Below are 13,330 nucleotides of genomic sequence, written 5' to 3'. Positions count from 1 at the left end.
AATTCTGATGGGAATTGCGTTGAATCTATAGATTGCTTTGGGTAGTATGGATGCTATATTTGGGTGCTATAATGATGTTTATTTTTCCTGTCCATGGAAACATGGTATGTCTTCCACTTATTTGTATCTTCTTCAATTTCTTCAGTGTCTTGTAATTTTCTGTGTACAGGTCTTTTTTATACCTTGGTTAGGTTTATTTCTAGGTATTTTATTCTTCATGAAGCAATTGTGAATGGGATTGTTTTCCTAATTTCCCCTTCTGTTAGTTTGTTAGTGGTGTATAAAAATGCAGCTGAATTCTGGATAATAAACCCACATCTTTATAGTCAATTAATATTCAACAGAGGAAGCAAGCACATACAATGGGCTAAAAACAGTTTATTCAGTAAATGGTGTTGGGAATATTGGACAGATACGTGTAGAAAAATGAAACTAGCCCACCTTCTTACACCACACACAAGAATAAATTCAAACTGGATCAAAGACTTAAATGTTAGACCTGAAACCATAAAAATCCTAGAAGAAAACATAGGCAGCAAAATTTTGGATATTGCTCATAGAATTTTTTATCGGATATAGCTCCCCAGGCAAGGGAAACAAAAGAGAAAATAAACAAATGGGACTACATCAAACTAAAAAAGTTTTTGCACAGCAAAGGAGAATGTCAACAAAATAAAAAGACAACACACAGAATAGGAGAACATATTTACCAATACATCTGATAAGGGGTTAATGTCCAAAATTTATAAAGTACTTAACAAAACTCAGCACCAAAAAACCAAAAACCCAATTACAAATGAGCAAAGGACTTGAGTAGACTCTTTTCCAAAGAGGACATACAGATGGTCAATAGACATATAAAAAGATGCTCAGTGCCACTAATCATCATAGAAATGTAAATTAAAAATACAATGACATAACATCTCCCACCTGTTAGAATGACTATCATCAATAAAACAACAGACAACAAGTGCTGGTGAGGATGTGGAGAAAGGGGAACTCTTTTGTACTGTTGGAGGGAATGCAGACTGGTGCACCACTGTGGAAAGCAGCATGGGGATACCTCATGAAATTAAAAATGGATCTGCCTTTTGATCCAGGGATCCCACTTCTGGGAATATATCCAAAGGAACCCAAAACACTAATTCTAAAGAACATAAGCACCCCTATGTTCATTGCAGCATTATTTACAATCGCCAAGATATGGAAGTAGCCCAAGTGTCCATCAATAGATGAGTGGATAAAACAACTATGGGACATTTACATAATGGAATTCTACTTGGCAGTAAAAAAGAAGAAAATTTTACCCTTTGCAACAATATGGATGAACTTGAAGAACATTATGCTAAGTGAAATAAGCCATCCAGAGAAAGACAAATACCATATGATTTCACTCATATGTGGAATTTAATGAACAAACTCAACTAACAAGCAAAACAGAGATGGAGTCATAGATGGAGAGCAGATGACAACTCTTGGGGAGGTGGTTAGGGGTTAGAGGGATTGAGCAAAAAAGAAAAAGGACTCCTGGATGTGGACAATAGTGTGGTAATTGCTGGGGGGAGGGGGGCATAAGAGGACTGAATGGTAATGGAAAAAAAATACAATAAAGTTTAAACTTAAAAACAACAAAGTTGGCTGATTATAGATGTTAATCACATTTACAGTACAAAATACCTCAACAGCAACAGGTAGACTAGTGTTTGACCAAACAATTGGGCACCATTGCGTGGTTGGAGAGAGAGATTTAGTAGGTCCATGATATTTTCAGGATTCAATGGTAATAGTTGAAACCTGGCTGACAGTGACATTTCTAGAGAAAGGAGAGAAGAGTTTAAGAATGAAAGCCTGAGGGTTTTATATATAGGAGAGTTATTAGGAAAAAAGAGTCACAGAAAAGGAGACTATGAAAGAGTGCCTATAACTCCAGATACACATGTTTGTTATTTTTATCTACAAACCTGATCCAGTTTCACATCCAAGACAGAATGATGTCATTGAAAGTACATCTGTAGAAATTGCCAAGTGGAGTAAATTTTAGTTTGTGTATTAGTATTCATTTTTTTTCTCCTAACTTTATTCTGTTTTAGTCTTTTGATTCTGGGTTCATATGCCATGTCTTATCTAGAATAAAGAATTTTCCTAACAGTACTAAGAGGTGCCTTAGTGTCTTCATGGTAGATTGTGATTTTGCTTTTTTCCTACCAGGATAATTACCATTGGGAAGGGACCTCACAAGAAAAATGAATGAATTGCTTTATTTATGATTCCCACTTAATTAGCTTTGCCTAGGCTATTTGAAGATAAGTAATTATTTATTCATTTTTAAATTTTTATTTTAAAAAAGATTTTATTTATTTTTAGAAGGGAAGGGAGGGAGAAAGAGAGGGAGAGAAACATCAACTGGTTGCTTCTTGCATGCCCCCAACCGGCTACTTGGCCTGCAACCCAGGCATGTGCCCTGACCAGCAATTGAACTGGTGACCTTTTGGTTTGCAGGCTGGCGCCCAGTCCCCTAAGCCACAACAGCCAGGGTGACAGTGATTTTTTAAAAATGGTGTGCCTATCCAGAAGTTTTCATGGGAAAACTATCTCTAATATAAAAGCAAATTGTCTTTGAATTTCTTTTTATTTCAAAACTACTTTTATCAGTTAACCAGTAGCATTTATTTGATATCTGATATTTACATGTACGTTGTTCTTCTTGATACTCTGAGGGAAATAAAGAAATAGAGGATAGAAATTAGTTGATCTGAATTAATATATTAAGAGGAGACATTTTTGTGTATATATAGACAGCATTTGCAGTCGCTATATTTATTTTACATGATTGAGAGTAAACTGTTTTCTCACAGATACTTTATTGGGTAACCAAACCAACTTTTTTAAATGTCAGAGGGGGAAAAACACTTTATTTTACAGACTCTTTTCTGTATTTTAAAAGTGAATATAAAATTTGAACTTGATTTTTAAGACTCGGGATTATCGTTTTTTGTGTGTGTACTTTTGGGCTTCAGGACTGTGTAAATTTACTGTTTATGCTTTTGACTTCTTACAGACTTTTTTGTTTTTTCTCTTTTTTTGATATTAATAGGTGGAAAAACTGGAAAAATAGATGTTTTTAAATAATGGGAGGAAGAGGCCATCGGAAGGGGTGTCAACCTCCTGGTCCCTCTCTGGCCCACAGGAAGGCATTGGTAGCTAGGCCACAGGGGTCAGGGTGGGGATGGTGATGGGGGTGAATTGCCTTTGGGGGTGGAGAGTCTTCACCTGACCATTTCTTGGGTATGGTTAGATGTGAATCTCAGTGGAGCAGCCTTAAAAAGTCAAGCAGCCTCTGCAGCAGCAGCTTTGGGCACTGAGGATGGCCAGCCACTCATCCTGGGGAAATAGGAGTGGGCCATTGGGCAGAGGAGAGGTTGTGCCTTTTTATTCCCTGGCCATAAGCTGGTCTCTGGAGATCACTAAAATTATAGTGGGTAAGAAGTCTAGGCAGGTGTCACTTGAAGATGCCAGCACCAATGGCACCTTAATTATAAGCTGAAGGTTGTTAAGAAGTAGATGTGCCCTTTACAAACTGGGGATGTCATCTACTGGGGTTACAGGAATAATAAGTTGGAACACAATATGGCATACCTCTATGAATATTTACATGAAAAACAAGATATAACTCATGAATGTTTTGAAGCTGCTAAAGAAAATGTATTCCATATGACCAAAGATACCTCAGTTCCAAGTGAGGTGATGATTCTGCCATGTTGCCTGCCACTTAGTAGTCTTTGAGAAACCATAGCTATTGACACTGATGTTGGACCTCTTCAACACAGCCTCTGCCTCTTTCATAGTCATCTTTTGTAGGGCAAGAGCATTCTTTCAGTTCCACATTCGGGTGCAGGCATCCCTTCTAAAAGGATGTGGTCCAGTTGTGGCAAATGATATCTTTAGTTTTGCTTCAGCTCTTCCAGAGAGGGAACGTCATGTTCTTTGATAGAACCCCAGGATTAAGAGAATTTGAGCCCATTAAAAAGAAAATAAAAGGAGTTGGGGAGCCTAATCTGAACCTGCAGTTGTTTGTTGCATGCCAGTATAGAAACACTTAAACTTTATGATGCCGTGAAGCCAGACAAGATGGGATGCTCTTGTGCTTCATCTCTCTGGAGTTGCTGCAGAACTGTGTGAGACTGCAGTCCTGGAATGCTTTTTGTTGTCTGACTATAGAATCACTGAAAACACCATGTTGCAGCCTGGGCATTTTTTGAGAGATGACATGTCGGTATTGGAAGAATATTCCTGCTTTCCAGTTGCTTGTGGCTGTACTATCTCATTCTGATTTTTCTTGGGGCCACAACTGCTGTGTAGTTTTACACAATGAAATTCAATCATATTGGTGAATAGACGGTGTTCAAGAACTAAATGTCAGGGGAGGCACATAGATGGATTTGGAGTTTTGGAGGTCAAGGACAAGGTGTTTCAGAAACTACCCAATATAAACACATAGGGACATTTTTACAGTTAAGCCTCTCAAGTAAAACTGGGATCTCTATATTAGGTACTGTGGTTTGACTTTTCTTTTGTGGAGCCTTTCCTTCTGAGTGAGATCCTTCCTAGTGGCCTGGGAGGCTCTGTAAGGCCACATCCTATCTTCTAGTGTGTAAGTTGAGTTATTACTGTACCTTACCTATGGTTCGAGTATGTTCTTGATTATAGCTGTGGAACAGTGGCACGGAGAGCCAGGAGGCTTTGGGCATGAGGCATCCCCTTTGTAGGTTACGTGAGTCTTAGCCTGATGCTTCACAGTGGCTGAGAGCTCAACCCTTCGTTGCTTCTCCACAGCTATAAGCCCCTCTCTCCCGCATATGTCCCATGTTACTTTATTCCTTCCCTGCTTTCCAATGAGTGGTATCTTTGAGGTCATGGGGCAGACATGGCAGGCCAAGGTTTGTGTGTATGTGTGTAGCACATCTGTCCTATATTGTGTGTCTGTGGAGCAGGCCCTTCTGGCTGAGATCCTGGAGGGCAAATGAATGGTGCATGAAGCACCAGTTCTAGCTGCTGGTATGCTGGAAGTCATCTATCTGTATGGTCATTGCTTTCTCTTGTCCTTGCCCTTGTTCTTTCCTTCTCTGTTAGGTTTGCCCTGTCATCTGGAATAATAATAGAAATTTTATTTTTGAAAAAAAGTTTTCTTCTGTTGAAATCACCTGTTACATTTTTTAGTAAAACTTACAACTTTTTATTTCTCAGGAAAATGATTTTCAACTGTTATCTTGCTCATAATGTAAACTCAGAGAAGCAAAACTGTTTATAGAAGAATGTCCTTTTTCGCATGCTAGTAAACAAGATGTGTTTATTTTTAAAAATTCTGTTTAAGGAAAATAAAAACAATAAGAGCATGTTGTTCTGATTGGAATAAACAAATTTTAGTGAATGGACTGGAGTTTGTAGTTATGGGAGAGCTTTGGGAATATGTTATTGATGATTGCAGTCTGTATTTTATATCAAGATGGGATTTGCAACAAAAAAAAAAAGCAAACAAAATACCACCAGAGACATTGAGGGGGGGAACTGTCTAGCAGTGGCCAGGGGGGAGTGAGGTGGGGACAGTGGGAAGAGGGAATTGCAGGAACTATTATAAAGGACACATGGACAAAATGGGGGGAGGGGATGGTGGGAGTGGGGGAGGGAGGTGGGTTCAGCCGGGGTGGGGGGAGGGAAGGGGAGAAAAGGCATACAACTGTAATTGAATAACAATAAAAAATAAATTAAAAAAAAAAAGATGGGATTTGCATTTTGCTGGAGGGGATAAATTAATAGGTAATCAGATTAAAGCATATCCTAGACAATATATAATATAGGGAATGGCAGTGAAAGCATGTGATAAGTGACCTGCTGTAATTATAAAACTATAGTGCTAGCTTCCCCAGTGAAAAGTGGAGAAATCTTATTTCAGGGCAGGTTATCAGTTTCCATATTTCTAATGGCATAAAAATTTTTAATTTGAACAAAAGGGGAAAAGTTGTAATATTACCCTGTTACCCTGTTTGTATAGTTAGTGTGTAATCATGGCATTTATTTCTGTGAAAACCAGAAATTAAGTAGATTTCTTGATTTGTATGTGTATTTTCTCTTCCATCCAGAAAAAGTATACATTCAGGAAGAAATAATCAAGAAGAGGAAGAATAAGAAGATCAAGATGTGTAGCTCTGTGGCTGCCAAATTGTGGTTTTTGACAGATCGTCGAATCAGGGAAGACTATCCCCAAAAAGAGATTTTACGAGCATTAAAGGCCAAGTGTTGTGAGGAGGAACTGGACTTTAGGGCTGTGGTGATGGATGAAGTGGTGCTGACAATTGAGCAAGGAAACTTGGGTAAGTCTGTACTAAGTAATTTTTTGGATTTTTACTTAGTATATGGTGACTCTGTGTGTTTCAGGAATAAATAGGACAAAGGCATCAATAATGGCCTTAGCATACTAAGTATTAGCTAATCCTAAAATCTAGTATACTTTCTGAAAAAAATGAAAGCATTGGTATTTATTAAACCCCTTATTATTTAGGAAATAATTGGGAGGGGAATTAAAGATAACCTACTAGTTGTCTTCTATTATTACGATCTTACAATTTTAAAATACTTCATTATTTATAAGGGGGGGTCCTTTTAGTAAATGAATCGAAATCCGTGTGATTCTTACTTTTTTTTAGATTTTATTTATTTATTTTTAGTGAGAGGGGAAGGGAGGAGAAAAAAGAGGGAGAAAAACATCAATGTGCGAGAGAAACATCAATTGGTTGCTTCTCATACAACCGCAACCCAGGCATGTGCCCTGGTGGGCAATTGAACTAGCGATCTTTTGGTTCACAGGCCAGTGCTCGATCCACTGAGCCACACCAGCCAGGGCTATTTATTTGTTTAAGAGAGAGGGGATGGGAGGGAGAAAGAGAATCTATTGGTTGCCTCTGGTACATACCCCAGGTGAGGACTGAACCTGAAACCCAAGCATGTGCCTTAACCAAGAATTGAATCGGCAACCATTCAGGTATTAGCTCTTTAAATATTTGGTGGATTTAACCAGCGAATCCATTAGGTCTTCTGGACTTAATTCATTGGGCTAATTCTGGCTCTTTGGCACTTTTTTCCTTGTTGCATCAGTAGATAAACTTATCTCTGAATAACAGTTATTTCATATAATTAAAACATTTTAATTTATTCTGGACATTTATTTCTTAAATATTTCCCTGGATGTTTGCTCTTAGTTAACAATTTGAGAGACCTACTGGATACAAAGCATAGCAATAGGCACAGTAGGTTTATGTCTTTTTTTTCTTTTATAAAATACTAATAGCTTTATATATTTTAAATTATACAAATGACATAAAAATACCAAATGTAAAGATTAAATCAAATATTATCTGAAATTTTGCCATTCATATATTGATCACACATATACATATAGATTTATAATATACATACTGTTTTTTAAATGTTTTTCACATGTCAAGTGAATGTCATCTGTGTGCCAAGATTACTGTATTAGGCACCGAGAGATGTAGAGTTTAGCAAAATATAATAGTCCATTGGTTCTTGTCTTTTTTAAGCTAAATGGAAGACCTGGACGTTATGCAAAAGTCAAAGAAATAGTTACACACAAGTGTTATAAAAGGAAAGTACAGTGTGATATGAGAGAGTACACCAATAAATCTCATTAGATTGGGAGGTCAGAGAAGGCCTCATCAAGGAAGTGGTACTAAAACCTGAAGGATGAGTAGCTGTTATTCCAAGGGTAGAGTGAGAGGAACAGTATATATGCATTGCCCTTAAGTAGGATTCCTTTGCCATAAATTCCTAGAGGAGGAATTACCGTTCATTGCCTAACTGTTCCAGAAAGGTAGTACCCTTTTCAAATAGTCTCTCCAGTGTGATTGTTTTCATTTTAAACAATTTAGGGTTAGGGTTAGGGTTAATTAGACAAGGAATGGCCAGGTTGAGCAGCTTTCTACTTAATCTTTTGGGAATTTGAGATTGTCATTCCCAACCCAGCTGGACAGTGGGATGTATAGTTGGGTATTTCCTTAAGTTAGAAAATAAGCTGTTCAATATTAAAGGAAAAACATTTAGTATCTTCAGTCATCAGGAGGAAATATCTTTTCTCCTAGGAATTCATCTCCCTCCTCCCATTAAAGAAGTAGGTAGCTTTGATTATATTTAGTCTAAATGCTAAATCCATCTACATTTTCATTATTCTTCAGTGAGATGCTTGAATGAAATTTTAGCCTCTCTGCTAGCACCAAGTGGTTATACCTGTCTTATCAGAGTGATTGCCTATCCCTTTCCAAAGTAGTTCGGGAAAGTGAAGAAATTGGATTAGTTGTGCCTCTAATGCTTTGAAGTCATTCACATTAAAGGTCAAATTGCTTTTGGAAATGACTACAGTTTTATATGTGATGTTAGTATACATTAGAACATAGCTGTATGAATAAAAGTTACTGTGATAAATGCTAGACATTGAAGTGAGATAAACTAGACAACATGACATTCTTGCAGATACAGGGTGGGGGGAAAAGTAGGTGTACAGTTCATATAGAACATAATACAATAATTAATAATAATACAAAAGTAAACTCTGTTTTCATGTACTCACAACTGTAAACTTACTTTTGCCCCACCCTGTGAATAAGCAGGTCCTTATTTATAAGTTGAATGTCAAAGTAATTCCCTTGGTTATGGTGTGTGACGAGATAGTGGTGAAGTGTTAAAAGTATCCCTGGTCTCTCTGCTCCCTAAATGCTGTTATCAAAGATAACCAAAATTGTCCCACAAAATGTTATTAAATTGTAAGTACTAAATGTACTGTAGATAACGTTGCTTGTTCATTTCCTGGCCTGTGGTACATTCTTCCTTAAGTATTTATTCCTTACCCCCCTAATTTTTTTGCTAACATTACATGGATTTCCATTTGAGAAATTCCCTCTTCCATATTTTGCAGTGATGTGTGTTGGTGTGTACTTGAAATGCCTCTACATTTGTGGAGTCTCCCTCCAGCCCCCTTTTCATAGAGGGAACACTTAAGAAATGTCTTTGAATGTCTGTCTGTGTTTTAGATTGTATAGGGTCCCAATCAATCCATATGTACAAAGTTACGATATATAATTGTAGGCCATTATACAAATAATCTCCCAGGCTTTACATCTAAGAAATAAGTAAATTAGCCCTGACTGACTGGTGTGGCTTCATTGTTTGGGTGTCATCCTGCAAAGTGAAAGGATGCAGGTAGATTCTTGGTCAGGGCACATGCCTTGGTTGAAGGTTCAGCCCCTGGTCGGGGTGCTGTGAGAGGCAACTGATTGATATTTCCCTCTCTTTCTCCCTCCATTCCTCTGTCTCTAAAAAATAAATAAGGTCTAAAAAGAAATAAGTAAATTAAACACTTGTTATTAAAATTTACAAAGGAAAATGTACAAAGCAAATCAACTAGGCTGAAGATAACCTAGTCTCTCAACTAGGCAGAGAGTAGGTATAATGCTGTACATTATAACCATCACTTTTAGTCTTTTTTAAAAAATATATTATTGATTATGCTATTACAGTTGTCCCATTTCCCCCCCTTTATTCCCCTCCATCCTGCACACCCCCTCCCACCCCCATCCCCCCTCCTTAGTTCATGTCCATGGGTTGTACATATAAGTTCTTTAGCTTCTCCATTTCCTATAGTATTCTTAACCTCCCCTGTCTATTTTGTACCTACCAATTATGCTTCTTATTCCCTGTATCTTTTCTCCCATTCTTCCCTCACTTCCTCCCCACTGATAACCCTCTATGTAATCTCCATTTCTGTGATTCTGTTCCTGTTCTAGTTGTTTGCTTAGTTTGTTTTTTCTTCTAGGTTCAGTTGTTGATATTTGTGAGTTTGTTGTCATTTTACTGTTCATAGATTTGATCTGCTTTTTCTTGGATAAGTCCCTTTAACCTTTCATATAATAAGGGGTTGGCGATGATGAACTCCTTTAACTTGACCTTATCTGGGAAACACTTTATCTGCCCTCCCATTCTAAATGATAGCTTTGCTGGGTAGAGTAATCTTGGATGTAGGTCCTTGCCTTTCATGGCTTCGAATACTTCTTTCCAGCAAGGTTTCTTTTAAGAAATCAACTGATAGTCTTGGGACCTCCTTCATAGGTAACTCTCTTCTTTTCTCTTGCTGCTTTTAAGATTTTCTCCTTATCTTTAATCTTGGGTAATTTAATTATTATGTGTCTTGGTGTGTTCTTCCTTGAATCCAACTTGTTTGTGATTCTCTGAGCTTCCTAGACTTGTATGTCTATTTCCTTTGCCAGATTGGGGAAGTTCTCATTCATTATGTTTTCAGATAAGTTTACAATTTCTTGCTCTCCTCTTCTGGCACCCCTGTGATTTGGATGTTGGAACATTTGCGATTGTCCCAGAGGTTCCTAAGCCTCTCCTCATTTTTTTGAATTCTTATTTCTTCATTCTATTCCAGTTGGATGTTTGTTTATTCCTTCTGTTGCAACTTACTGATTTGTGACCCAGTTTCCTTCCCTTCTTGGTTCCCTGTATATTTTTCTTTATTTCACTTTGCATAGCCTTCACTTCTTCCTCTGTTTTATGTCTGTACTCAGTCATTTCTGTGAGTATCCTGATTACCAGTGTTTTGAACTCTGTACCTGATAGGTTGGCCATGTGCTCGTTGCTTAGTTCTTCTTCTGAAGTTTTGATCTTCTTTCACTTGGGCCATATTTCTTCGTCTTGGCACACCTATTATGTTGTAAGGGTCAGAGCCTTAGGTATTTGTCAGGACAGGGCAACCCACAGCTGCGTTGTGGTGCTGCATGTGGAGGGAGGGGTCAAAGAGAACAGAATGCTGTTTGCTGGGCTCCTGGCTGGCTTTCAGTCACTCCCTCTGCTACCCACAAGCAAATTGGGCCCTTCTGGTGCTGATTCCCAGGTGGGTGGGTTTGTGTACCTTCTAGGACCCTATGGTTGTCTGTAATGAACTGTCCTGTGAGGCTCAGAGTTTCTCCCACCACCTCACCCACCACAGATTTTTACAGCCAGAGGTTTTGAGGTTTTAATTTCCTGCGCTGGAACCCTGGATTGCTAGGTCTGTCTTTCTCCCCAGTTGTTCTTTCTGGCTTATCTGCATATGAATGTGGGACCCCCCAGTCCACCAGCCACTGCCTTGCCTTGCCTGTCCACCACAGCTGCCCATCTTCGCCCCTCCTACCGGTCTAAATGAATGTTTCTCCTTTAACTCCTTGGTTGTCAGACTTCCACAGAGTTTGATTTTCTGGCAGTTCTGTGTTTTTTTTTTTTAATTTGTTATTGTCCTCCTTTTGGTTGTGCGAGAAAGCAAAATGTGTCTATCTACGCCTCCATATTGACTGGGAGTTCTTGGAATAAAAATTAAAAAGCCTACTTTATAATGTGTTCAGGATTACTTGGGATGTGTGTAATTGCCCTGGTATGGAATCTGACACATAGTAAATATTCAGTAAATGATAGTTACTTATTGGTAGCAGAAAAACATGTTATTCTTCTTCTGTTTATGCACAATACTTTTTGGCAGTTGTGAAATTGAATGACTTGATTCTCTAAGACCTCTCTCTCAGAGGTACACAAGTGACAAGCCATGAAAGAATTTAGAGTAATGAGTGTAGATACTAAGTTGAGCTAGGAAAAGCCCAGGAAAATTTGTCTCACTTCTTAGAATTCAAGTTTTAAAATTATATTTCTGTTACAAACACAATAGCAGTATTCAGAGCTTTTTTTTGCTTTTTTTTTAAACAAATAACTCATTTAATTCTGGTAATAATCTGATGAGATAGTTACTATTATTGTCTTTATTTTACAAAAGAGAAAATGAAACCCTAGATTGGTTAAATGGTTTGCTCAAGATTGTAAGGACAGTAAGTGCTGGAGCCAAGATTTAAAATCAGGTGGTCTGTCTTCAGAGCTTGGGTTACATTTATATTTCTCTTCTTTTTCTGTATATAAGGTAGTATACTATAAATACTCCTCTGTCTCTCGCTTTTTTCTTCCACCATATTCTATACGGTATCTGATGCAGATATATGAAAGTGACAATTTTCTAGTTGCTTTGTTTTTAATTTATTTTTCTTATTTTATTACATTAAATAGCACCTCCAGTGTAATGTTGAATAAAAATGATGATAGTGAACATGCTTGTCTAATACGTGATCTTAAAGAGAGAGCTGCAGTTTTGTTCCAATAAATAAACCTGATGCTTAATGTTCGTTCTTTTTTTTATCTTGGCAAATACCCTTTACCAGGTTAAATTTTCTTCTCTTACTAGTGTCTTTCTTTTAAGGCCACATACTCATCAATAATGGTTGGTTTATTTTTAGCTATTCTAGTGCATATGAAGTGATACCTAATTGTTTTCATGTCCCCACTCACTAATGAGGTTGAGTATCTGCATATATTTGTTTAGGTAATCATCACTTGTAAAGTGCCTATTCAAGTCTTTCATCCACTTTGCTATTGGACTGATTATTTTATTGTACTTTTGTAAATGTTTCATTTGTGACTTGCCTTTTAACTTTCTTTTTTGCAATTAATTGTAAAAATTTTTTCAATTACAGTTTACATTTAGTATTATTTTGTATTAGTTTCAGGTGTACAGCATAGACACTCATATACTTTACAAAGTGTTTCCCTGCTATATCTAGTACCCCAACTGGCACCATGCATAGTTATTGCAATATTTTTGACTATATTTTCTGTGTTGTACTTTACAGCCTCATAACTGTTTCATAACTACCAATCTGTACTTCTCAGTCCCTTCACCTTTTTCATCCCGCCCCAAACCCCGTCTCTCTGGCAACCATCAGTCGGTTCTCTCTATGAGTCTGTTTCTGTTTTGTTTGTTCATTTATATTCTTTAGATTCCACATATATTGACTTATTTAACATAGCATAATACCTTCTGTTACAAAAGGTAAGATTTTATTCTTTGTTACGGTTTCGTAATGTTCCATTATAAATATGTGGCAAAGCTTTTTTATCCACTTGCCTAATGATGGGCACTTGGGTTGCTTCCATAGCTTTTGCCTTTTAACGTTCTTTTTTTTTTTTTTTTTCCTTTTTTAAGATTTTATTTATTTTTCTGGACTGAAGGGAAGGGAGGGAGAAAGGGAGAGAAACATCAGTGTGTGGTTGCCTCTCACATGCCCCTCGCTGGGGTCCTGGCTTGAAACCCAGGTGTGTACCCTGACGGGGAATTGAAATTGGTGACTCTTTGGTTCACGGGCTGGCACTAAATCCACTGAGCCACACCAGTGAGGGCTGCCTTTTA

At 37.6% G+C, this 13,330-nt stretch overlaps 1 protein-coding gene across 6 annotated transcripts in view; it reads left to right on the top strand.

Annotated features, from left to right (window-relative positions):
* Positions 1-13,330, top strand: part of RIMKLB (ribosomal modification protein rimK like family member B) — a 112,969-nt gene that overhangs the window by 82,746 nt on the left and 16,893 nt on the right. For all 6 annotated transcript variants that reach the window (XM_045186912.2, XM_045186915.2, XM_045186914.3 and 3 more), the window contains one exon: positions 6,138-6,368. In XM_045186912.2, the coding sequence (XP_045042847.1) occupies positions 6,194-6,368 (175 nt within the window). In that variant the 5' untranslated portion in view covers positions 6,138-6,193. The remainder of the gene's footprint in view (positions 1-6,137; positions 6,369-13,330) is intronic.

Source organism: Desmodus rotundus, chromosome 3 (assembly GCF_022682495.2).
Source record: "Desmodus rotundus isolate HL8 chromosome 3, HLdesRot8A.1, whole genome shotgun sequence".
NCBI lineage: Eukaryota > Metazoa > Chordata > Mammalia > Chiroptera > Phyllostomidae > Desmodus > Desmodus rotundus.
The sequence above is the reverse complement of the archived record's forward strand: the minus strand, read 5'-3'. Positions and strand labels throughout refer to the sequence as shown.